The 27152-nt window shown below is 39.3% G+C and overlaps 1 protein-coding gene across 4 annotated transcripts in view; it reads left to right on the top strand.

The window, feature by feature from the left end:
- Window positions 1-23503, top strand: part of KYNU (kynureninase) — a 146464-nt gene extending 122961 nt beyond the window's left edge. For all 4 annotated transcript variants that reach the window (XM_032211771.1, XM_032211754.1, XM_032211779.1 and 1 more), the window contains 4 exons: window positions 17176-17228; window positions 18282-18367; window positions 21883-22113; window positions 23167-23503. In XM_032211771.1, the coding sequence (XP_032067662.1) occupies window positions 17176-17228; window positions 18282-18367; window positions 21883-22113; window positions 23167-23310 (514 nt within the window). In that variant the 3' untranslated portion in view covers window positions 23311-23503. The remainder of the gene's footprint in view (window positions 1-17175; window positions 17229-18281; window positions 18368-21882; window positions 22114-23166) is intronic.
- The last annotated feature ends 3649 nt before the right edge of the window (window positions 23504-27152 follow it).

The following is a 27152-nucleotide window of genomic DNA, read 5'->3' as shown; positions in this document are numbered from 1 at the left end:
TGTTTTTTGGAGCTTGACACATTGTGTGAAGAGAATCCACCCATGCCATTAGGGTAAGAGAGAGAACAACTGGCCTGTGGCTGACCACCCTGAAGGACTTAATGCAGGAAAGGGAATGAAGCCCAAAGCAATGTTAGTCCTGATATCCCAGAAGAGCTTCTGTTAAGCAGGGAGTTTAAGGAGCTGATAAAAACTCTAGTAGTTTTACAAGTTGTTGATTACCTTTGGGGACCCTGATGTCTTCATTATTAGTTGGGCTTCCTGCCTAATTTTAGATCACTTCTCATCAGTTAAGCACACACAATGTAAAGGGGGGAAAGAAGCATAATATCTGCATTGCTTTGAATATCTGAAAATTGGATAGTACCTGATTATAGACAAAACAATAAGTATCATATAAAAGACTGGAAACCTCATTTGGACTCTGCTGAAAATAGAAAAAATGAGTTGGTGATTTATGGTTTTGCTGATGGAAAACGGTTCACTATGGGAAGAAGGGAACCATGTAATGTAATCTTAAAGAGAGATAATAAATTTATAATTGGTATAAAGAAGATCAGAAGTCATTTCTTTATATATCTTTCTCTTCTTTTTCTCCCACATTTACTTTTTGTTTTCTATTAGTTTTTCTTAATATATTTTCACCAAAAATTTCCAATAAAAATTGTTCTTATAGGCTTCTTATTGCTTTTTTTAAAGACTGATACAAACTGACAAAGTAAAGAAAAAGAAGAAAAGCAAAAAAAAAAGCAAAATGTGCAAGAAAAAATATTGTAGAAAAATTAAAAGAAAGAAAAATAGTAATTTCCTATATTCTTCACAAATTTATGACTACAATTATATTTAACTTCCCTCTCTAGACTTACCTCATAATACTCTGTCCCATAATCCATCCTGTCTAATCATCAAAACCATAAATTACAAGTTCTTTTTTTCATGTTGTGCAAAAAGTCCATTAGAGGTTTCTAGCCACCAATAAGTGTAGAAAATTTCTCTAATCAAAGAAATGAATTATCCATCTCAACAAGATCTGTCAATTCCATCAACCATTCCCTCATAGTGAGTAGTTTGAATCTTTCCATCTCTGTGCACATAATAATTTTGCTGCAGTAATAATATATTGAAATAATCTTCCATGGCTTTTATTTTATCTCTTTATCCATTAGCCCTAATAAGACGAGTGCTGGCTTCAGTTGAATATTAACCTCTAAAATCCTTAGTATCAAAATATGTATTTGAATGCAAAATGTTTTAGCTTTTTTTTTACATGTCCACCAAGAATGATAAAATATTATTTAATGATGTTTATATTTCCAACATACATTTGAAGTACCTTTATACATTCTATAGAATTTCTCTGATGTCGTATAATAACAAGGTATCATTTTATAAAAATTATCTTTAAGATCAACACAGTGTAAATTTCAACTAACCACCTGTTTTTCCATTGTTCAATCTGTATATTCTAAACAAGATTCTTACTCTACTATACAGCATATTCTTTAACCTGTTCTTCCTTCATTTCAAATTTTAACAAATGTTTATACATTTTAACAATCGTATGTTCACTATCAGTACACTGATATGGAGCAAATTAAATTATTTCTAAGTTTGCTTCATACCATAAAACTTTTTGTCCATTTTGAATCTTTCTGATAATTGTAAATGGGAAAACCATTACCAACTATATCCTCCTGCTATTAATTGCTCTTTTAATAAATTAGTAACATTGTTGCAAAAGATGATCACAAGATCCTGCAACCATCATAAATTCATGCCAGTTGCAAAGCATACAAATTTTGATCAATGACCACAGGGATACCACAATGGTTGTGTGAAAAATGGTCATAAGTCACTTTTTTCAGTGCCATTGTAACTTTGAATGGTCACTAAAGGAATGTTTGTAAGTTGAAGACTACTTGTAAAGCAAATAAATCTATAGCAACCCTTTCACACAGAGGTAGCCAGGCCAGGAAATAATATTTTTTTTTGCCCTCTGTGTTCATTTCATGGGACTAAGCCTTTGAAGATTTCACCAACAAATGAGGAGTAAAACTCCTAACTCAAAGTAGTTGGAATATAAAACAATTTTAATGAATATTTGCAAAGGCTGGTGGATTTCAATACACACAGAGGCCACACCCAAGTAATGTAAAAGCATAGTTTTATAATCATCCTACACCTGTCAGTTTACGCCACATCATTCCTTTCCAGGCCCAGTTGATAAGCCCAGTCTGGTCACATGTTTTCCGACTGCCTATAATCTAATATCATACCTAAATATTTAAAGTTAGTTTAAGTCCTTATTGTCACCCAAACTTGCTAAGCATTCACCCCCCCCCCTCATGTTTCACTTATTTGATATTCCCCTATCGCAGGGGTGTCAAACTCAAGGCCCGTGGGCCAGATTTGGGCCACAGGGTGCTTAGATCTGGCCCACGGGGCTGCCCTGGAAACAATGAAGGATCGGCCCGTGGTGACTCTAACAGCGAAAACGGAGCTAGGGAGGAGCTCCTGAGCTCCATTTTTGCTGGCAAAGTGTTCGGGCTACCACAGGCACCTCTGACATGAGTGATATTGAGCTGATCACACCCACCCTGGCCACGCCCACCCAGCCCCCTGATGTGAAACAACCCTAATGCAGCCCTCAATGAAATAGAGTTTGACTTCCCTGCCCTATCAATTCTCTTATTTCACAAGAATTGCAACACAGCCATAGAAAAGAACATTTATCAAGTGAAAGAAACATTTGAGAGAGGAAAAACATCAAAGTAGATTTGAGTTAGAGACATTCTCAGTCTTTCCCAAGATTAGCTTGACTATTTTCTTTGTTCATAGAGGCTTGAGGATGGCTAAAAATGCTACAATGTATTGAATGCTCTCTTGCCAGTCCCGGTATCCGAAAGAGAGGCCCTTTCTTGAAAATTAAGGCTTATGGGAAATTATCAGCAATACGATTGAAAAGCAAATTTAAGCATATACCTTGGATATGTGGTTCATAAGCTATATGCTAGTCTATATAATGGAAAATTAAAATTTCTTATATTATTCCCCACAATCATGAATTATGTACAGTATTTCCTCCCACATGCTCAGGACAAAATCTCTCAAGTCCACCTTTGCAGTGCATTAAGGAAAATTGAAGGAGGATTTGATTCAGAATAGAATAGACGACTTTTATATGGTTTAGGAAGCATATTCCTAACACTGTTTTTGATAAATACAATTTCTCTTTTTGCCTCCACTTAAAAGACAAGTGAGAGCTGAAATGCCTGGCTTCTTTTCAAAACAGTAACAAAGAATGTAACATCCATAAAGTATATAAAAATGAGATGAAAAGTTTTATTTCAGTGTGTATAGCAACATAACTTTTTTCAGATTTCTTCTTATCACTAACAAACACCAATTATTTTTTTTAAAAAGGGGGCAGATATAAAACTAGCATAGACAATCAAATTCTAACCGCATTTACAAACTCTGCTAACAAGAGGCAGTTTATTTCAGACTGCAGCTATAGTAAGATTTTGCATAAAAAAAGCAAATTTGCCTGCTGATCGGCTAACCATTTCTTATGCATTTGTGGTAAAATAATGTTAAAATGCTCATCAGGTTTTTTTTTTTCACATTTTACTCCAGCTTCTTAAAGCACCCTTGACTACATTCCAGAATAAGCTAATTTTTGCTGCCAAATAAAGAAGGGAAAGCATTTTAAGTGCCTCTAGCTCATTTCAAAACCAAAAGTTAAAACTTCCCCTGAGAAGAAGCAGTTTAGGAATAAACCCTTTGGCTAATTAGGTTTAATGGGACATTGTCTTGGGAGATGTGATTTATTAGGCCAGTCTAGGCACACAATAGGCCTGCAGGGTTCAGTTTGTGCATTCTCTAACTGAATGGCAAATGTCCAAGCAGTTTTTTTTTTTAGAATATATCATTAAGGATCATTAAGAGAATGAAGGACAAACTACACATTACACTCACAGGTCTGTAAAGGTTTGGACTTGAGAAGCATACTTAGGAGGTTGAGATATTGAGTGAAGACATGGGGAGAAAGGAATACTATACATCCTTTTGTTACATTAAATCACGAACACACTAGTGTTCACCATTTCCACCAAGTTTCATCATTATATTCCTTTTCATATAACATAGAATCTCTTTATGAAAGCTGACCCTCTTCTCTTTTTTTTTCAAATGTTTGGCTAAGATGTTTTTTTTAAAGTCTATTACACTAATCAGGAGAATGGTTGTAGTGGATCATATATTTCATGCTTGCCATATCAAATACTATTTAAAAATTTTAAAAAATGGCACATGGAATCTATACAACTTTGGGATTGTTTTCTGAGAGATTTGAGCAGTTCTCTTACAGAAAAGAGGTATAACATACCACACTTCCAAAAATTAGTATATCCTTATCTTCATGTGAAGCGGAAATATCTTTGGACATTGATTGGGGTATTTTTCCTTAATGTCATTTTATGTCCCTGCTTTCTTTGGGGTAGGATAAGGAAGAAGTGCAGAAATGCCTTAAAGTAGTGTGTTGATTGTTTACTTGTCAAAGTAGACTTACTACAAAAACCTATCTGCTTTCCTCTAAGGTTAACACAGGATGTTTAATCATGCAATGAGTCATCAAACACATCATTTTTTTATGCTGAAGACAATTAACCACTAATAGAAGCGAATAAACCTCTTTTATGTCCCCAACGTGTAAATTTTCCATCCGCTTCGGTTCAATATAACCAGTGAGCAATAGCTCCTCTGTTTATGAAATGCATAGGCAATAACTCGGAGAGCGCATAACTCTTTTGTGAAGTTATTACAGAATATGTAAGAATGTATGACTGGGAAAGTCTTTAAAGGAAGCTGCAAATTATCTAGAGAATTGAATGGGTTAGTGTAACGCTCTAAAGCACACTAAAACAGGAAGGCAAGATCATTTTAAAAGATCTATTTTTAAACTGGTGTAGTCTTTTTCAGGATAGTTTAAAAAGTATGGCTAGCTATGTGATTACATATCAAAGACAAAATGAGTGTAAGTTTATATATTCAGCAGACAATAGCTGTAAGAGTCAAATTGTTAATAAACAATTAGTGACTTACTGCTGCATCATTGTGCACACATTTCTGAGATGTGCTGGCTGAGTTTTAGGCTTTCTTCCTTCTACAACCTTTGAGACTTTTCCAGGTGCACCTAACATAGCTCTTCAGCCATATTTCTTCCCATTTCCAACACCATCAAAGGACAGTATATAAAAATATGTTAGACTTGTCACCCATTACCTCGGAGGGAAATCAGGTGACTAGTAGTGACCGGAAATAGAGGCAAGAAAGTGTCATGTTGTTCACATTTGGTCATTTTATCTTGACTTAGAGATGGATGGAAATATTATAACTCAGCTGTGTGAAAAGGTTCTTAGAATTGTACCTATTTGACTTGGAAATGGGGTGTTGTGGATAATTTTTTAAACTTGTAAGTTTCATGAACTTTGTGAAACCAGTTCAGTTAACCCCGAGATTGAGTGATGTCTATAGCACAAAGCATAATTGTCAAAGTAGTTTGTACTAAAGAAGTAAATTGCCCCATATATCATTCTCCATAAATCACTTGGGTTAATCCCAACAGGCAACTGTGCTTTCCTTAATGCATAAACACATTCTAAAGTTTCCATAAAAGTGACCACTTTTTGTTCTATAACAATACTTTACAATTGGGTCTGCATAAAATTCAGCTTTCCTAAGTTTCTGTTACAAAAGTGGCTTTTACATTGGAAGTTTTGTATTTCAATTGGAATGGCTTGTTTGTTTATTTAGGACCTCACCATACATACATAAAGGAATTATAATGGTTTGTACCATAAATAATTATATTTAGAGTCAGTTTCCTGACTGATAAATTGAGCAGGAACTTTCAAATAAAATTAGAAACAATTTCAATAGTGCTGGGAGCATTTTGGATTTAAAGACAAAAATGATGCTTTGGGATTGGAGCATATTCCCTAGATCTTTTACTGAAGGAGAAAAAAACCCAAGTACTGGCACCCATTCTAATATTATCTTATAATGATCAGATAGGTAAATAAACTGTGGTTGCTTTCTCTTCCTCATCCAATGGAAAATCTGCCACTATGTAGAATTATGGAGGGCCAGAAAGGTTTGGTCTTGCAAATTGATATAACAGAATAACAGAGTTGGAAGGGACCTTGGAGGACTTCTAGTTCAACCCCCTTTTGTATACAATTCCAGACAAATAGTTGTCCAATCTCTTCTTAAAAACATCCACTGATTGAGCTATTTCCACCTAGCATATTTTTCAGCAATGGGAAATAATGTGAATGCTGAATATGATCTGGAAACTCTTTTTGTTGCTTCCTGTTGCATGTGTATGGATGTTTTTCCAAGAATTACTTAGCTCTAATCCCAAAGATGATATTTGTAAGAAAGTAAACCTGTCTTGTTTTCTGAAATTTTAGCTGCTTACCTGGATAGAAAGATTTGTTGGTTTGTTCCTTCTTCGATTGAAAGTTATTTAGCATTATTCCTTCACCGGGGGTTGCCAAAAGTTACACTCCTTCAAGGCTCGTTCAACAAATGAAGAAAGATAAAGTAAGAAAGGGCTAAGATCTGCTTGAAAGCAGAAACTGTATCCTAGAAAGGGCATTAAGAGCTTATTCATTGTCTTAAATCCATTTGAACACTTTTCAAAACATATTCAAATTTTCATCCCACCCACCCGCAAAATATTGTGTTACTATTTCTCACCGTTCAAATATATTCAGAATAATAATAAGCATGAAGGATATCATCCAAACATGCATACATTGGTTTCCAGTTAAATTTCCCAAGGAAAACAGAAAGATTGAACTGTTATTTACTCCAAAGTATTTTTGGCTGTCTTCCTCCCTTCTAATGGAAATGAACCTCATAAATCCAGCTGATAGAAATAATATATGGGTCCTCTGCAATGATAGGCAATCACAAGTTGATTTAACAGCCTTAATTCAACTTCATTAGCCTTGCGGGAGGAGCTTTGGTAAGAGCTCTTCTTCAGATTTAATTTAGTCTTCAACTCTTTTTGTGGGCAGCTCGTGCTTTTCCTCCTCCAGTTCTCAGTGAATGAAATTACCACTCTCTTCACAAATGCCAGAGGCTTCCTAGAATTCAACAAGCCCTGATTGGATTCTCAGCATAATAGCCATTTCTCTTTCACATACTCCGAGCACAAAAAAACTTGTATCTTGTTATAAAAGTGAACTCAATCTCCTTTTGTTTTGACCTGGAGGGGTAATACAGAGGGACATGTTCAGAGATTGGTGAATTCCCAACTGAATGGAATATAAAAGACTAACAAGGAAAAAAAAATCAATCTTTAAGGGAGACACGAGCTGAGGCCTTGTCTTCAGATCTCTACCAGTACTGAATTACCTTGGATTTGGTCGGCAAAATGGCTTAAGTTTGTTTTCTTGCTTTTTGTTTCATAAATACAATGTGAGTTACCAACATTCTTCATTAACTGAATGGGAACAACAATTAATATATAAGAAAAGATGAAATGGAGGGAGAAAGGGAATTTGGTGGTGGGGAAATAACTACTTAAATTGTGATATTTTCATATAAGATAAGGTTGGTCTAGTGGTTAAGGCACTAGGCTAGAGGGGAGTCTCACCTCAGACACAAAAGCCAGTTGGGTGACTTAAAGTCAGTAGCTCTCTCTCAGCCCAAACCATGTCACAGGTTTGTTGTGGTAGGGAAAATGGGAGGAGGAAGGAGTATTAGACATATTTACTGCCTTGAGTTATTTATAAAAAATAATAAAGCTAGGATAAGAGAAAAAAAAGTCTACTCAAAATTGTGACATTTTCATATAACACAGCCAAGGTAGCCTAGTTATGCTTGTCATTGCATTATAATATAATGTAACATTTTAGGGTTACTCTATTTATCTTCCTTTCTCCTTAAATTGGCTTATAGGATAAATTGGCCAAAATGAAAGAGTCTACAAAAGGAAGTCTTAACTTCACCAACTATGTTCAATAGCCTAAAAAAAGACCATAGCTAATATTTCTATTTGCATTTCCCTTATTTTTAAGTTTTTCACAAAATCAAACAAATAATAAACTTAGAACTTTTCATAGGACTGTTGAATACATACTATGATAACAGTCTGCTAGCAGTTCCATCCGTAAATAGAATAGGATTGATAATTAGACAGCATTTGCACGTAGCTGAAAAGGGCAAGCGAAGAATATAGTGTGGATCTTGTACCTTAGCAATAAGAAATGAAATGAAACTTGACATTTAAATTCTTACAGATACATAGTCCTTATAACCACATGACTAATCATTAGCCACAAGATGCCTAACAGTGTCTAATATTTTAATGCTAAATACTCCATTCAAAGGGTATGTATGACACAGATATTTTCACAGGATATTTTTCTCCTTGTATTGTTGGAATAGTTGTGCAGTGTGGATTAAAATTAGGGAACAGGTTAAAAGGGAGAAGAGAGGGAAAAAAATCCAGAATATATGCACTACAATTGAAATGGAAAGATGGTGAGAAATGGCCAGCCACTTAAAATCCTATGGTAGTACCTTTTACAGATCATCTGTCTGATTGGAAAGCATCATGCAAATCCCTGTCTTTCACTTTTTTTAAAAAAGAGAGAGAGAGAGAGATAAACAAGTACCGAGTGTGGAAAGGATGTGCCTTCTTCCCTCTGTAGAACACAAATTTACCCCATGATTTTTCAGGTTATAAATTATAAATGTGCAGTGTGCTCATCTGTTATTCAGCAGCCTGGGCCAAAGGATGCAGGGGGCGGGGGTCTTTCTTCCTTTCTGTTCTTTAAACCGGATCTCCTTTGATGTCTATACCACTTATACACAGCAATCATTACATCCCACTCTCCAGCATCATTAATGCAACTACAAACGAAACAAGTCAAGTTTTGAATACCCAATGTTTTATTCTAATCACACAGATATGAAGGGAAAACTGAACTTGTAAAAATAAAAAAAAATATGTCTGGATGGGATTGCTCCTTAGAGTAACTCTGCTTGAAAGCAAAGGGAGAGAGATATTGCCCTTGTGGGCATGAGCTTGAGAGTCTTCAAACTCCGTTTTCTCATCTCTTGAGTTACAAAAGGGAGCATACTCGGAAGGTAAAAACTGGGCCTCTGAAATACGTTTCACAATTTCTGTGTTTGTGTCTCCTCTGCCTTGATGTTGGACAAAGAACTGTGTAACTATCCTCAGGGGTTACTGTTGTATAGTAAAAGTTAGTCCTCGCTGTTACGAATGACAGCTCGGCAGCAGCCAGGCGCGTCTTAGCCAATCAGACGCGCCTGTCAGTTGCCGGGCTGTCAGGCGCGCGAGTCTGCGGAACTATAAAAGGCAGACTGTCAGTTGTTCAGCACCAGAGCAAATGAACACTCCAGTCCAGCTGGAGCTGCTTCTCTGCCTCTCTCTACACAGATCATCCTTCTGTTGCTACATTGTTAAACCAGCACCCTGCCTGGTTGTTTTCTGTTACTGTTACAAGTTGTGTTAAAATAAATTGGTTACAGAGTTACCGGACACGAGCCTCTGTCTCATTCCTGAAGATATAATACTGGCGACGAGGACTGGGGACCTGTAACCAGAAGAAAAAGGAACCAACTGCCACTTCTAGTCAAATCGTCTACACTCCAACCAACTGCTATGGCCGGAATGCCAATGTTTGCCCCTTTTGGGGTTGGAGGTGAAACCTGGGAGGCATTTCTTGAACGGTTTGAATGCTTTTTAATCGCTAACAACCGTCAAGGTCAGTCTCAAGCGAGGAAATGTGGGTTCTTCCTTACGGCTTGTGGCCCAGAAATGTTTGCCACCGCAAGGTCCTTTGCCGCCCCTAGAGCGGTGTACGACCTCACCTGGCAAGAACTAACAGACGGATTGCAGGCATACTACGCACCTACTCCATCTCAAATAGCCAGACGCTTCGCTTACCGCAGGCGAGTCCAAAAGCCTGCAGAAACGGTAAATCAATTTTTGCAAGCCTTGAGAGTTGCTGCAGCGCAGTGTGAGTTCCCAGATCTTGAGGCAAATCTCGCAGAGCAATTCGTCTGTGGCCTAAAGGATATTTTTCTCAGGCGTAGACTTTTGGACAAGCCTAAGGTCACATTAGCTTATGCCATAGACGAGGCTCGCGCTGCGGAGTTGGCAGATTCATCCTCCAACGAAATAGAACGCTACCTCGCGCAGATGACGGTTGCTGGAGGGTTACCTGCCACTCAAGCCTCAACCGTTCCAACTCCTCCTCCGCTCCAGCAGCCAACGTACATTACAAATCTAATTGATGAGCTAGCCCCCCTGCCTGACTATCTACAACAACTTCAGGTAGATAGACTTGGAGCACAACCCCACCATCAGCAGCCTCGACAGAGTCAAGCCATCAGCCGTTTCCCTTCAAACTCCTCTGCTTGCATTGGCTGTGGCGGAGCGCACGCCCGGGCTAATTGCCCCTTCAAGGCAGCGGTTTGCCGCCGCTGCGGGAAGAAAGGACATTTAGCCCATGTCTGCAAGGCTTCACTTCCTACTCCTTCTGCAGCAATCGAGCCACCTCCTCCATATGGTCCTCCTCCACCCCCGCCGAAGAGCTCGCAGCAGCAGAAACCTGCTCAGCGTCAAGACGAATGCTTTAACATCAATCAAGCTTCTTCGTCCCTGCATGACACCTCCATCAACTCATCCTCACAGGGTACGGACAAAATCAATATTAAAATACTGATTGAAGGGAAGCCGTGTCAGATGGAAGTGGACTCCGGCTCATCAAAATCCCTTCTTTCTTGGGACACTTTTTCTATGTTGTGCCCCCACGTGAAACGTTGTCACTTGTCACCCCTTAACGCAATTTTAACAGACTATCAAGGCTCCCATATCTCTATCCTTGGTTCATATGCTTTGAGGGTTTCTTATGGCAAGTTTTGCGCTGTTTTACCTGCTTTAATTGTTCAGAAACCCTTACCAGCAATTCTGGGGTTAGAATGGTTTTCTCCTTTGGGTATCTCCCTTCAGGGGATTCATTCTACTGCGGACACGCCCCCAGACATAGCAGCAGTCTTGTCAGACTATGCTGATATCTTTGATGGCCAGCTAGGCCATTACAAAGGCAGCCCCATATCCCTTAGCTTGGACCCCCAGGTTGCACCAATCAGACTGAAGGCCCGCAGGGTGCCCTTTGCATTAAGGCCAAAGGTTGAAGCTGAGCTCGATAAGCTCGTGGCGCAGGGCATACTGGAGCCCGTCGACCACTCACCTTGGGAGACCCCCATTGTGATTGCGGTGAAGGCCGACGGCTCCATTAGGATCTGCGCCGACTACAAGTCGACCATCAACCTTGGCCTTCAGGCAAACCCCTATCCAGTCCCTGTTGTACAGCACCTGCTCCATTCCTTGGGGCAGGGCCGTATTTTCGCTAAACTGGATATGGCGCAGGCCTACCAGCAACTCCCTGTGGATGACGATGCGGCGGCTGCCCAAACCATCGTCACCCACCGGGGGGCTTTCCGTTGTCGCCGCCTTCAATTTGGCGTTTCCGTTGCCCCGGGGATTTTCCAGAGCCTCATGGAACGTCTGCTCCATGGGCTCCCTGGAGTGGTACCTTACTTTGATGACGTCCTGATCGCTGCTGACAGCCGCTCAGACCTCATCAAAGTACTGAGGAAAGTCCTCGACCGTTTCAGGGGCGCGGGTCTTAAATTTAAACGCAGCAAATGTTTCTTTGCTGTGCCCCAAGTGGATTTCCTGGGCTTCACAATTGATGCCCAGGGAATTCATCCTACCCCTTCTAAATTGGCAGCTATCAGGAACGCTCCCACTCCTAGTACAAAGGCGCAGCTCCAATCGTTCCTGGGGCTTCTAAATTTCTATGCGCCTTTCATCCCTCACAAGGCATCACTAGCCGAGCCGCTACATCGGTTGCTCGACCGATCCGCGCCTTGGCAATGGGGCAGCCGCGAAGCGCATGCGTTCGCGGCTGTCAAATCCCTGCTGACGTCAGAGGCAGTCTTAGTGCAATATAGCGACAAGATGCCCCTGACTCTAGCATGTGATGCCTCCCCCGTCGGTTTGGGGGCTGTTCTGAGTCACGTCCTGCCCAATGGCTCAGAAGCCCCCATAGCTTTTTATTCCAGAACACTGTCCTCGGCTGAGAGGAACTACAGCCAGATTGACAAGGAGGCTCTGGCTGCAGTGTCTGGAATCAAAAAGTTTCACGACTACCTATACGGGCGGCACTTCACCCTATTCACAGACCATAAGCCACTCCTTGGGCTACTGGCTGGTGATAGACCAACCCCTACTATCCTGTCCCCAAGGATGACCCGCTGGACGGAGTTCTTAGCGGCGTATTCTTACGCCCTGTGCTACCGTCCGGGCAAGCAAATAGGGCATGCAGATGCCCTTAGTCGCTGCCCTCTTCCGGACACGGAAGATCAAGCGGTTCCTTGCCGTTCTGTTCTGGCAATTGCTCAGTTAGAATTGCCATTGACTTCTACCGATGTGGCCGCCTACTCTCGGTCTGACCCCACACTGTCACAGCTGTTGAACTGGGTCCTGAGAGGCTGGCCTGCGGGTGAGTTACCACCTCAGTTCAAGCACTTCAAGAACAGACAGTGGGAGCTTTCTATACATTCAGGCTGCCTACTGTGGGGCGACCGTGTGGTCATCCCAACGGTCCTCCGACAACAGATTCTGCAACGCCTCCATGAAAGTCACCCCGGAGTAAGCAGAATGAAGGCCCTTGCTCGCAGTTTCGTTTGGTGGCCAGGGTTAGATGCAGAGATCGAAGCCTGGGTCGCCAAATGCGAAACCTGCCAGCAGTCCCGACCATCTCCTCCTTCCTTTCCCTCCCGGGAATGGGAGATGCCTCGGGGTCCCTGGTCTAGAATACATATAGATTTCGCTGGCCCCTTTCATGGCCAGACTTTCCTTATAGTTGTGGACGCGTACTCTCGATGGGTGGAAGTATTGCTCATGCACTCCACCACATCTGACAGTACTGTGCGAGCCTTGCGACGATTGTTCGCAACCCACGGGTTGCCGGACACAGTAGTGTCCGACAACGGCCCGCAATTCACGTCTACAACGTTCCAGACATACCTGGCCGAGCAAGGGGTCCGCCACGCGCTGGTTGCCCCTTACCACCCGGCCAGCAATGGCCGAGCGGAAAGGGCGGTTAGATCTGCCAAGGAGGCTTTGGGCCGTCTAAACCGCGGAGACTGGCAGGCAAGGGTGGATGCTTACTTATTGGCACAGCACTCCACACCTTGTCCCCTGACACAGAAAAGCCCCGCGGAGATGTTGATGGGCAGGCGCCTGCGGACCACCCTGGATAGATTGCATCCCGTCTATTCAGGAATTCAGTCTGGCAACCTGGGGCCTCCAACCCCCTCCCGCACTTTTAAGCCTGGGGACCTGGTTTGGGCTAGAAACTATGGAGGAGAGACGAGATGGGTGCCCGCAATTATAACCGTAATAACAGGGCCCGTTTCCTACAGGATTCGAGTTTCAGATGGATCAACCTGGAGAAGACACCTGGATCAATTGAGACAACGACGGTCATCAAAAAATGATTCTCAAGCCGACATGCAAGGTCCTGGCTTAACCGTTTCTCAGCCAGACCTGAATCCGCAACCGCAGTTAAATAACCACAACTCTCCAGCCTTCTCCAATCCAGGCCAGCCTAGCTCAGTATCACAGCCCAGCAGTGCTTCTCAATCCGGAGTCGAAAACCCCAACCCATTACGTTTAGGCCAACATAGACCTAGCCTTTCCCTTCCAGAGGCCGCCTACCGGCCTAGTCACAAGCCGTCAACATCCTCGGCCGCGCCCCCTTCGCCCAGCTTACCATTCAGTGGGAGTCATCCATTCAGGGTTCCTCTGCCTTCAGACGTCACCTGGAGCTTCACTCCCCGAGGGGAGGAGCTCAGACAGGGACATCACTGCGATGATCCGCCTGCAATGCAATTGCGGCGTTCGGGGCGTGTCCGCCGTTCTCCTGTATACTTACAAGACTACGCGTGCGCAAACATCACGCATGCGCACAGCTGGGGGGGAAGAAGTGTTGTATAGTAAAAGTTAGTCCTCGCTGTTACGAATGACAGCTCGGCAGCAGCCAGGCGCGTCTTAGCCAATCAGACGCGCCTGTCAGTTGCCGGGCTGTCAGGCGCGCGAGTCTGCGGAACTATAAAAGGCAGACTCGTTCAAACTGTCAGTTGTTCAGCACCAGAGCAAATGAACACTCCAGTCCAGCTGGAGCTGCTTCTCTGCCTCTCTCTACACAGATCATCCTTCTGTTGCTACATTGTTAAACCAGCACCCTGCCTGGTTGTTTTCTGTTACTGTTACAAGTTGTGTTAAAATAAATTGGTTACAGAGTTACCGGACATGAGCCTCTGTCTCATTCCTGAAGATATAATAGTTACCTATAATCATTGCATTTTTATGATTTATATCCTGCCTTTCTGGCAAAGGTATATAGGGCTTTCTTTTTTCCTTATATAATAATGGCCCTTAAGACTCACTCTTTGCACTTTACTAGGGCAGTTCCTTAAAAGTTGAAATTACAATTAGCCAAATTAAAACAAACGTATTTAAATTACCTAGAATAAAAGAACAATATAAAATTGGCATTTTGAAATAATAACAAGCATAAAACCACACCAAACTAATTATACAGAGGACTGAGGAAGAAATGCAGGATACTAGAAGTTTGATGTTTTGATAGTAAAATCTAATGCACTATGTACATCAAGTGCCTTGCTGATAGGTCATCTATCAGTCTTAAATTACACAGAATCTGAAAAACTGCAAACCCTTAATGCCATAATTCAGAACCCCATTGAAATTATCTGTCAGAATTATATTTAAGATGTGTCTGTCTGTCTCTCTCTCTCTCTCCCTCACTCTCCCTCTCCCTCTCTCGAGTTAATTCATCAGTCAACATCAAGGGCTATTATCAATCTGGCAAAATCTGTAAACGTATGTAAACGAATACAGACCTGACTCAAAAGGAAGTCCAACTTTACAACCTTGAGGGAAAATTAACCTGGCTTTCCTTCAACTCATCACTGCAGCGCCTAAATTCCTTTATAACTTTCTGAATCTATATATTTGCATGAAATAATAGCAAAAGCAGATACACAGAGAAAAGATGAAAAGTAACCTTCTTCTTAACCCTTTTTCTATGTCCTGGCGCATTAGGTTTTTTTGAGACTTGCAAGTACTGAATGCATAATGCAGTTTACTAACTATTAGGCCTCACATGCTGTCTCTGGCATAAAAGGAAGTTATAAAAATGCAGACTTTCAGGAGTGGAAAATTATCTGGTATCCAGGAGCACACTTACTGTGAGCCACCTACCAATTGTGGCCTGCAGAACGTAAGAGAGACTATATCATTCATGGGCAGGACCATATTTTCAGGTTGGGGAAAGACTCCCCCCCCCACTTTTATTTTTAAAGATACACATAATTTTCTTTAGGGCTTATACCCCTCTAGTTTTAGTTTAGAATTTTGTAACAATCAAAGTAAATTCTGAGGGTTCAATAAGGGATGTGAAAGCTTCAGTAGTTTATCTCTTCTGCAAAGCAACAAGTAGCTTGGTCATATCCTCCCATTCAAGCTGATGTTGAATTCTCACCACACCACTTGCTCACAAATTTTCCAGTAAACTTTCCTGCAGCATTGTCCTGTATAATTTTAATGCTTCTTTTTTTATATATTTATAAAATCCTATTGCGAGTAGTCTTTAACACCTTGGCTATTTTGATTCTTAACAGGCTTGTCATTTGTGAGAAGCAGTATCAAGGCTAATTTTATGTTTCCCTCACCCCCATGCAAAACCAATACGCTTTTAGAGTTCAAATTTTGCAGCCCCTTCCTAAGTCATCAATATTTATATAGGCCATTAGGATGGAGGTAAATTAGACCCAAGTGAACCACTAAGGATAACTGGCTATAACATTGGAAGTTATATCTCAGAAGTTCAAATGCAGCACTTTCCATATTTAGACCAAGTTAGGGGCAGAATTACCATGAAGGATAATAAGGGTTGCCATAAAATATAACTCCTGAAACTTTTTGTTTATAGTTTAGTTTTCAAGTTTCCCGAAGACTGCTACTGGATAGTTTTTGAGAAAACTGTCATAAGGATAATGTATTCGTGCCCTGTGCTCTTTATGGAAGAAAATGTGAAAAACCATCTATTACCTGCTTTTCTCTTTCTTTCAATAAGGCTAGCAAGCTGGATGCCTGCCTCAGTCCAGTTATATGCAAACACAGACAGAACATTTAGAGGAAAGTTTCAAATATGCTTTTTCAAGGGGCAACTGGACTTTCTGGTTTTTCTTTTGAAGATGTTTCACTTCTCATCCAAGAAGTTTCTTCAGCTTCTTGGCATAAAGATCTACATCCCATGAGTTCAGGTAGCATTAAAGTTAGTTCTCAACATACAACTGTTTTTTTTTTTTTTTAACAATGGTTAGAAGTTACTGTAGGCTTGGGAAAAGTGACATAACCTGTTCGTGAAATTGTGACTATCATACCACCTTTAAAGTCACATGATCACAATTCAGGGCTTGGTGACCAGCTCACATTTATGATATTGCAGTATCTTGTAGTCATTGGATCTCAATGTATGACTTTCCCAGCCAATTGACAAGTAAAGTCAATTGACAAGACATAGTTGCTTAATGACCATGGTGATTTGTTTAACAACCACAGTAAAATGACGGTTAATGACCACATCACTTAGCGACCAGAATTCCAGTCCCAATTGTGGTTGCAAGTTTGAGGACTTCCTGTATCCATTGATTATTGTGGACATAGTACTAAGGCCTATGAATCTCTCAAGAGTCTAAAAAAGCATTATCAGTTTCTCCCACTCTATGCTTTATAGATTTGTAATTACTTTATGATATGTCTATATTCTATATTGTGAAAATAGTCTGAAAAATGTTTTTATCTTGAACATCTACAGGAGTACTCAAAATCAAAAAGATTCCACAAACCATTCACTTATTCTTCATACATCTTGTTAGAAAATGTCTGTGAAAAAAATATTTTTATTGTGTCACTAATCCTTGTCATTTCTTTTTCCCTGGTCCTTTACCATCACACACCCCCCCCCCCAGTTTAATAGGATGGTGGGGTCATGACTACAAAACCAGGTTTCTCATGGAAAACAGTATGTATATTTTTCCTTCTCTTTAAAATGGGGGAAGGGGGGTTGAAGGTATATAATAAAATTGCTGCAAAATAGTAGCAAAGATTATTTCAGTACAGGAAAGTGTTTCCATTCCAACCTGAAATTAAAACCTCAAAAGAGTCAGAAGACAAAATGTCCAACTTTATACAGATGATTTGTAAAGGCCTCATTTGGCATCATCTTTCTTATGTTGCTCTAATGTCGCAACAATAGATAGAAAAAGAAAAAGAGAGCAGAAGAGAGAAATCATGTAGGGGAAGATTGCCTGGGAATTTAAAAAGCAAACAAACACCAAAATGTCAAAAGAAAAAAAAACCAGCATTTTTAATACAAAGATAAGATAAATTAGTGGCTTCAACTATTCTAGCATTAACAGGAAGAAAACATTGGTTGCTGTGTGGAAATTCCAAATTTTGATATTATTTATTTGGCTTTATTATTTCCCTGTCATTTAGCAGCCTGTTTTTGTTTAATTTTGATTAGTGTTGTAATGTTGACATTTATGCTCTTTTTTTATGCATTTAAAATGTACTTGGATTTGCTATGTCACATAATAAGAGTTGGTTTGGAGCACTAAACTAACTAATACTAATACTAATGCTTTATTGCTTTTTATGTGTTCCTGTTTAATTGTGCTGTCCTCAAAATAATTTAGAAAAAATATTTCTTTTAAGTTTATACTCCTTGATTATTTTTTAAAATGATCATTTCTTCAGGGATTAGTGTCAAATGTTTTTTTAAAAAAATGCCTGTTTACTGCAACTTTAATAGTATTAAATCAAAATTCTGAGGATTATATGGTACTATGTTGAAAAGATCTAAAATAATCGATAGCTAATTTTCTTTTTGCATTAAAAATATTGAAAATGATTGACATCCAATCGTTTGATTAGCATCAAACTGAATTTGGGAGGCCTGGAAAAAGCTCTCTGCAAGAGAGGACATTCATAAAATATTGGATGCAGCCTAATATCGCTCCATATACCTCTCTATATATAACCAGATTCCTCACCCAACTTATTATTGTTACAGAATTGCAACTCAGCCCTGGAATCAATGGATTTCGTTTATCCAATCCTTCCATCTTATTGGTCTGTGCTCTTCACGCAAGCTTAGAGGTGAGTAATTATTTTCTGCTATCAGAAGACAGTGAAACAAAGAAAAAAAAAGTTTAATTAGGCAATATAGCAATAGCAATAGCAGTAGACTTATATACCGCTTCATAGGCCTTTCAGGCCTCTCTAAGCGGTTTACAGAGAGTCAGCATATTGCCCCCAACAATCTGGGTCCTTCCTTCTTGATGGCAGTAAAATGAAATATCTGTCCAAAAATGAATGCTTTGGAAAATCTGTTATGGTGGTACCTCAGTACTCAGTGTTAATTGGTTCCAGGAGGTGCGAGGAGTACCAAAAATAATGCTTACCAAACCTTTTTTTTCCCATAAGGAATAATGTAGTGAGTTACAAGGCAACATCGACAGGTTCTAGCTTGTGTGTTGAGTACCAAACAAACAATAAGTACCAGGACAACATTTTTGCATCAAAATGCGTTGAGTACCAAATTTGATGAGTTTCAAAGCAGTTGAGTATCAAAGTACCACTGTACATACTTTCTCTCATGACATTGCACATTTTTCTTTGCCCACTGCATTGGTTCTATTGCAGTCCCACGTTCCCCTTTCAGCAGGGACATGAACAGATCCATAGCTAAGTGCTTGAATCAGAAAGAAGACAGGAAGGCTTTGAAGCTAGAAATGTGCAATAAATTGATTAATTGAATTAATAAATTGTGTAACTAAAATATGAACATTGCTCCTCTAAATTTATATTTTGGTGCAAAAATTAAGAAGGTAGTAAGCCCCGCCCGAGTGTTGCATGCTGAATGAAAGTTGTGTTTTTTACTGTTTATTTTTGTCACATACTGTTTTTGTTTTATATTGCACTTCCCCTTTCCCTACGAATGTAAGCCGCCCTGAGTCCCCTCAGGGAAAAGGGCGGCCTATAAATCCCAATAAATAAATAAATAAATAAATAAGACCAAAAAGGCACTGTGTAACTTCGAGCTGAGCCAACCCATCAGAGTAACTAAGAAAAACTTCATAACAATGAAGCTTTTTACTGATCCACATTTATTTTTCCCCAGCATCAATCAATAAATTAAGAAAGAATTTAAAATTTGCAAGCCTATATGGGAATGTATTTTCTTATTTAGTTCTTTTATTTAATCTAGAGCCCCCTGGCTCCTATTGACTCTTAAGAGGCTTTCACTTTAAAAGCAAGTAATCACAAAACCTAAGAAAAAAAATCATGGATGTATGTCCAGATAAGGAAAAGCATACATACCAAAACAGATTATGCTATGAAGCTACTCTACAGAATAGCCAGACTTTATAACCATTATAAATGCAAAAATTGCTCTTATTGGTAATTCTATTTCTTAGAACAAAGCTACATCAAATATACTATATTTGTAATATTATAGGGACAGAATCTTTTTCTTTGGAAAATATGGATAGGCATTTTGAGAAAAAGCATATTCTTGATGGTTTGTATGTTTTTTCTCATCAGCACATCCATGATTTGTTTCTTATTATTATTTGTTTTAAACTGAACATTTCCTGGAGTCAACAGGAGCCAAGGGATTCTAAATTCAAAAAGTAAATAAGTAAATATATTCCACTATAACTTTTCAAATTTTAATTTCTTTCTTAATTTATCAGTTGAAGCTAGGGAAAACTAAATGTCTGTCAGCAGACGGCTTCATTGTTTTGAAGTTTTTATCATTCAGTCCCGTGAATTGTTGCGCAGAATGCTGAAGCAAGCATCACATAATGGAACCAGAGTTTTAACCCCAAGTAAAATCTCCAAATTTCATAGAAATACTGAGAAGCAATATATCCTGGAATATTATTCACTGCCGATTTACAAATCATTGATTTTTTCAAAGAAAAGAATAACATAGAATTTAATATATCAAGTCTCGTTTCTGTGAACAGAAGCTCTAATGTACCTCGCATGTCTTCACTTAGTTGCTTTGTAGAAAACAATTAGCAATCTTTAGGGAAACCTAATATAATGGGTGTTGATTCATAATTTGCTACTTACATACTGATTTCTATCAGAAGCTAATGTAGTGTGTATATCTTTGAAAAATGCTATTTGACAGCCATCCATATCCTTTGATATTCACACATATTTTTATTCATCTCAGGCTGCCGAAGTCTCACTTGGGGACATTTTGGAAGTGAAAACCAAGCTATATTTTCCCCTCCTAAATTGCATTGCCAGTAAAACAAAACAAAACAAAATCAATCACAGAATTACTAATAACCTAGAGAGTTTTATTTGAAAACATTAAGATTTAAAATTCTGCAATAAGAAATGCCAAGGGGATATGGCAGTGTATTGTATGTGAGACGGTGTGAGTGAAAGTGTGCATTTATTTATTCATGTATTTATTCGTTCTGTTTAGCAATTAATTTGTTTTACCCTTAAAACATCTTTGGTATTTTGTAAACTTTATATGACCTTAGAGATGATACTGCTCTGACCCAGATGGTGCTTACAAATGAGGGTGGGGGATCTGTCATTTAGCCCACTGCAGGGGGTCAAAGGCAGGAAGAGCACATCAGTTTCTACGAACTTCCCTTTTTGTGTTTGCATTATACTTTTGGCACAGTCAGGATTCCCTTGCGCTAATTGCTGTAGTACAGTGAAATAGATGGTCTCTGGCAAAAGATGACACTTACGAAATGGTCTACCATCTTGCACAGGGGTACATTAAGCAGAAGGTACAGTTTATAAAGAAACAGCTGAACAAGGCCAGGGTTAACACACAACAAAGGCAGTTTTCCTTTTACAGGGAAAGAACATTTGTGATGGAAACATTTTTCTTCATCTGTATATTTCCTCTACAAAGTCTTTATAAGTGTAACTCCAGTTGGGAAGGGTCTACAGCAAATCATTTTCTTAAAGTTTCTGCAATATGAGATGACTTCTGTGGCCTTCCCCACGCTGGCAAGTAGTATTTTTTTTAATCCTTTTATCTCCTCAAGTCCCTGTACACTAAAGTTGTGAATATTTGTTCCCAGTGGCATTATGTTAACAAAGGGGGCACATCAGTTTCTACGAACTTCCCTTTTTCCCTCATGCTCCCAATCCACATATTTCCTACAAGACCTACTATCCTTGGGAAACATTTGTAGCTTTATGCTGTTCCTTTCTTGGGAATGTCTGATCATCCTTGAAACACAACGTACAGAAGCAGAGAAGAACGGTACTTAGAAGATAGCGTGCATCTAATTAAGTAGCAAAAAATAATTTTCAAGTGAATTTGCTACAGTACATGGTGTTTGCAGTGAATGGAAGGGATCTTAGGGAACTGATTGCTTAATATATATGAAATGTCATTACAATATGGAGAGAATATAAAAGAAATGGGTTAGCTATAACTTTGGGAAACTTCAGCTTTTGGGTTTTCCTACTAATCTTGCTAGTGATCAAATAAATGTTGGCAATAAATCAAACTAGAGTATTGTGTGGTTGAAATGGTTCATTTTAGGCTGTCTTTGTAGAGAAAGGAATGTTCTTTGATGCAGCAATTATGTTTTTGTTTGCTTGTTTGTTTTAATTAGATCTTTGCTCAAACTACAATGAAGCGCCTGAGAAGGAAATCCATGCTTCTTACTGGCTACTTGGAGTATTTGATAAGGCACTATTACAGCAAAGATAGAAATGATCCTGAGAAGACCCTTATAAAAACGATCACACCATCCCACCCTGAAAAAAGAGGATGCCAGCTCACCTTACTTTTCTCTGTTCCAATCAAAGATGTGTTTAAAGAACTGGAAAAACGAGGAGTCGCTGTAAGTAACCTAGATTTATGTTGGAAACTTCAAAATGCTTTTATTTTATGGGAGTGCCATATTAATTTTAGAATAACATTGGCGTTATAATATCCAGGGTAGAATAATCAAAACAAAATAAAGTTTAAAGTAGCATTTCACAGTTCATAAATATTGAGTGTTGACCTTGTGGTTTCAGGGAACAGAAAGTAGAGTAGGTGAGATGCAGTAGCATTTCTGGGTCATCGCAGTGGAAGGATCACTTGAGACTTTTCATAGCTCATATAATTATGGCCAAGGCTAAGCTACAGATGCCTGTAATAAATATGCAACAATTTTTGGAAAATTAGAACTGGGTAGCATAAAGATAGAGATGGATATACAATAGCATTAAATAGTCTAAAGCAGGAGCCAGCAATGGTAGGAGTTGAAGTCCAGAAAGGTCTTCAAAGTTGCCAACATTGAACACTCCTTGTCTAAAGGTTGGTTGGTTGGTTGATTTCCTTTGTTTCTTCTTTAAAATATTTCATTTTTTAATCATATCAAACAATTCCTTCAAATCACTACCCAAAGAAAATGTTTCCGGAAAATTATGCTGCATAATTTTATAATGCAGCTTTTGTGAACCTTGTGTGAAAGGAAAATTGTGGTCTGGTGGATTTTGGTTCCTTCCACCAATGGAAAGGCAAGCCTGGTTCTAATACCTTAGAATTTTGAGACTTATTAGAGTATTATGTTTTGTGACTAAAGGAAAAGACAAGAGGTTCACTGGGATTATCATTCCACCCAAGAACAAAGGAATGATTGGAAAGACACTCTAAAGATAAGAGTTTTTGAAGACTTTTTGAAATCCTAGCGCAAATCATCTAATTTTCTTGAAAACAATATGAAAATGATTTGTCATTGTGTTCTTCCACATTACAGAGTGAAATGTTTGTAGGAAAGTATGGTGGCATACTTATTATTCTAACAAAAGTACACAAATGTTACACATGTGATTTTTTTGTATTTTCACTTTGACAAACCAACACAAAGGAATTCAATTTGTGGAATATTTATCTTGGTGTTTTGCAGTGCGACATGCGGGAACCTGATGCTCTCCGGGTAGCCCCAGTTCCTCTCTACAATACTTTCCAGGATGTGTACAACTTCATTGAAATCTTAGGATCAGCAATTGCAGCTGCAAAGCAGACTGCAAATTCAAAGTCACTTTCCTGATCTTATTGATGATATAACTATATCTTTATCCTCTTCTCCTGACCAAATGCATTGGAGATTTTGAACATGTTTGGAGGTATGGGTGGGATTTCTTCCAGATTGGGCCATATTCTATTACTTCACTTCCAAATATTAATTCACTTTCATATTGGATTGTAATGTGCTTTTTATTAAAACCCATGCTTTCTCCCTCTGGAAGTTTTGTGTGACATCATTATGCAGAACAGGACTTTTGATCATTCCTGTTTGTGTGATACTTTTCTGTGTAAACAGCAGTGCACATTAAGTGGCAAGCAGCCACCTTTCTCTGCATTGCCTGGGAGGGACCTTTAGCCTGCACATAAAGAGTAGAAACTTCTTGACACTTTGGGCTGTCACCATGAATGGCTAGCAATTCATTGACCTCATATTGTTGACTTAAATATAGAAGGAACCATAACTCTTTTCCAAGTACTGAAATCTGTTCTTAAAGGTGTTGTCCAAATAGTGCTATTGATAACCTTTTAGGTATGATGTATTTTACATTTGATCTGTGGCTTATATTAAAAAGAATATTAATTGTCAGAGTAAATTAATATATTAAACATTTCATATTCAGTATGTAAGTGTTCACAAGGGTTTGTAGACTCATAGAATGTATGAGTTGGAAGGGTCTTATGGTGGAATCACCAGCTAAAGGAAAAAGAGGAATAAAAAGGCATTCCAGCATGGAATCGCTCAATGGGAGGAAATGAATGAGGCCAGACTATTGATGTTTTTATCTGCTATTTCCCAAGGGAATGCAATCAGTCTAGTAAGAGTCTTGTAAATGAATGGCTGATCAACATAAACTGCTTTAGCCTACGCATGGAATTGTTCTGATTCCTTGTGCCTGACAAGTCTGGATTCCTTTAGTGTAGGAATCCACCAATTGGCATCTAATCCCCATTTGCAAACTGCCAATGAGGAGAGTCAACCATTATTTTGGAGAGATTGTTTCACTATTTAAAAGCTGCTTCATCAAAATATTTGTCAGGGTTTCAAGTAACACCCCCAATGAAAGAAGACTCTGAGGCTTAAGTTTTCTCACAAAGTTCCATTTTATTAGAGATGTCATATTGGCACATCTGGGAAAACCCGAATCTGAAAGCTTCCAGGTTTTCCCCACCCAAGTGAAAGTCCACCTCCTGCCCAGCACTCACATGTCCATCACATGATCCAATTAGGAACTGTCACAACTGGAGATGCCTCCCAGTCACACCCCTATAGGTGCAGGGCAGGATGTCCTTGACTCGCTGAGAAAGGAATGTTATTTAAACTATATATCTTCCATGTATCCCCCCTCCCATTATCCCACAGCAGAAAATGTGGCAGGCCTGAAGGCCCAATGTAAAATATGGCTTCTACCCTTACAACATTCTTCTTAATATTAAGTCGGGTTATCCTTTCTTTAAAGTTCAACTCACTGGTCCTTGTTTACGCAAACTTTGCTTTGAATTGTTCTATATATTTCTGACCATGCTTGAGGCATTATTAATGAATAAAGCTTCTACAGCAGTTTTCTGGGCTTGGTGGGCACTGATATTTGAGAGACTTAATGCATACTTCGGCTGGGTTTCCTCATTTAACCTGGAAGCTGTTCTGTGCTTTATCTTGTGTTAGAACCTATATTACAAACTGCCTTCCCCAGTGTGATAAAGACTGAGAGGTGAATATCAGACTATGTTAGGTTTTAGCCAATGTTATCTTCATGTCTCATCATGCTGCTGAATATTTGCAACTGAAACTAGTGTTTTATGTCTAGGTAGTGGTTCTCAGATTCTAAAATTAAGGCATTTGTTAGTAGTGGGGCATAAAGAAGGGAACTTCTTGGGAATGCAAAGCACTATTGAATGGTGATTAACACATACATGAAACATTCTTCTAGTGTTATAGTTTACTGACTTGTTTAGCTTCTGCTAGCTTTGAGAAGATGTTCGGACAAAATAATACCCTATTTCAATTAATTTCCTTGATATTGTAATATTAGCAATGGCCTATTCTGGGTATTTTTCTATCAGTTGTAGCATAATGATTTTATTAACTTTTTTACAGAATGCATCTTACGATAATACTCAAAGTTAACATTAGGTGTCAGCATTTTACATATTATTTCATGAGAACCAAACTACCGGAAAGCTGCAGCAAAATGATGAAAGTTTCAAACTTTCATTTCTATAGCTGTCAATTAACATCTCTGAAATAAAAATAAAACGCACCATGTTTCTCGAGTGCTTAGTTCTTTCCATACAAAACACAATGTAACATCAACATTTTAAATAAAGATCTGTATTGTACTTAATTTTGTAATGTTTTGGAAGGATCTTTTTTTGGCTAACACAACACATGAAGAGCAAAAAGGAGAAAAGCAATAGAAAGATATGCAAAGGAAGCCTGCTGTGCATGCCAGAAATGGAGGGGGGGGGGGGAGAACAACCGATGACCAGGTTGCATTGCTTGCTCTCATCCAGTCCATCCAAAAGCCTTCTTTTGAGTGAAGCTCTGTTTTCATTCAGGGCTACATTCATCACAGCACTGGAAAGGATTTGCAGCTAGAGGTGTGGGTGATGCAGATAGTTGTGGAAGTATTTGGGTTTATTTATACACAGTTATAATCTACATCCCATGTCCTTTCTTGCAAGCTCCCATTTGAGAGCTCAATATTTTTTCAGGAAATGGAACTTTACTTATATATAGTAGCTACCCACCTCGCTGAAAGCAATTGTGGTGGTACTGACAATAGATAAAAATAAATTTTAAAAGGAATGCAAATAGGAAAACCATAATAAATATAATAAAAAACCCAAGTACAATCAAAGTGAAGGGAGAATTGAAAAGTGGCCCTCTCATCAATGGAGCCATCTAACCACATAAAAAAAATGTGCTTATTGGTCTAAACCAGGGCTGTGAAACTTGTGTCATCACATGATGTATCACAGCTTTTTTTTCTTTTGCTAAACTGGCGTGGGCATGGCCAGCGTGTGATGCATCCGGCCCATGGGCCAGGAGTTTGACAGCTAGGGTCTAAACCAATCTCAGAAGCTAGTCATGAATGACTAACTGGATTGTAGTAGAAAGGACTGCCAACCATATGTTTGGTTACTTTTTTAACATCAACATGAGACTGCTGGATGAGATCTTCCATCACCATGGAATGAGGTAGAGGTAGTATTCAGCTGGTTCAGACCAGTTCGGGTGAACTGGTAGCTCTGATAATCAGTTGACCCCACCCACCTGTCCCTGCTCTATTCTGTCCTTTAATTCCTGCTTTCTAGCTCATCTCAATCATGCGGTACAGTGGATTTTCTCCCCCTCGCTGTTTTACTTACTGTTGCTGACTTGAAGGTAAGCAGCTGAGCTTCTAAATGCTCCATTTTCAACGCTGTGTGCAAGCGCTTTAGGCGAAGTGCGCACTCGCACTCACTGAACCATTTGTTAAACCGGCAGAATCCTACCACTGGAGAGCAGGATCATCTGTATGTTCATGATATGTACATTTCTACTTCTGGGAAATTAAGAAATGTCATGACCATCTTATCCTGCTTCCCAGCGGCTGTGAGGCCCTAGATGGGGACAACAGGCTTCAGCTGAACTCTGGCAAGACTGAGTAGCTTTGATTTTGGGGGCCCTCTGATTCAAGCACCAGGTCATTTTTGATGCTGAATGAGATAGCGCTATCCTAGTCAGACTCAATGTGCAACCTAGTGATCTTCCTAGACTCATGACTCCTGCTCAATAAGCAGGTGGCAGTTGTGGCCAGGTGGATCTTTGCAGAATCAACTATTCCTGGATCAGCAGGCCCTACTTATGGTCATTCATGCCCT

Source organism: Thamnophis elegans, chromosome 1 (genome assembly GCF_009769535.1).
Source record: "Thamnophis elegans isolate rThaEle1 chromosome 1, rThaEle1.pri, whole genome shotgun sequence".
NCBI lineage: Eukaryota > Metazoa > Chordata > Lepidosauria > Squamata > Colubridae > Thamnophis > Thamnophis elegans.
The sequence above is the reverse complement of the archived record's forward strand: the minus strand, read 5'-3'. Positions and strand labels throughout refer to the sequence as shown.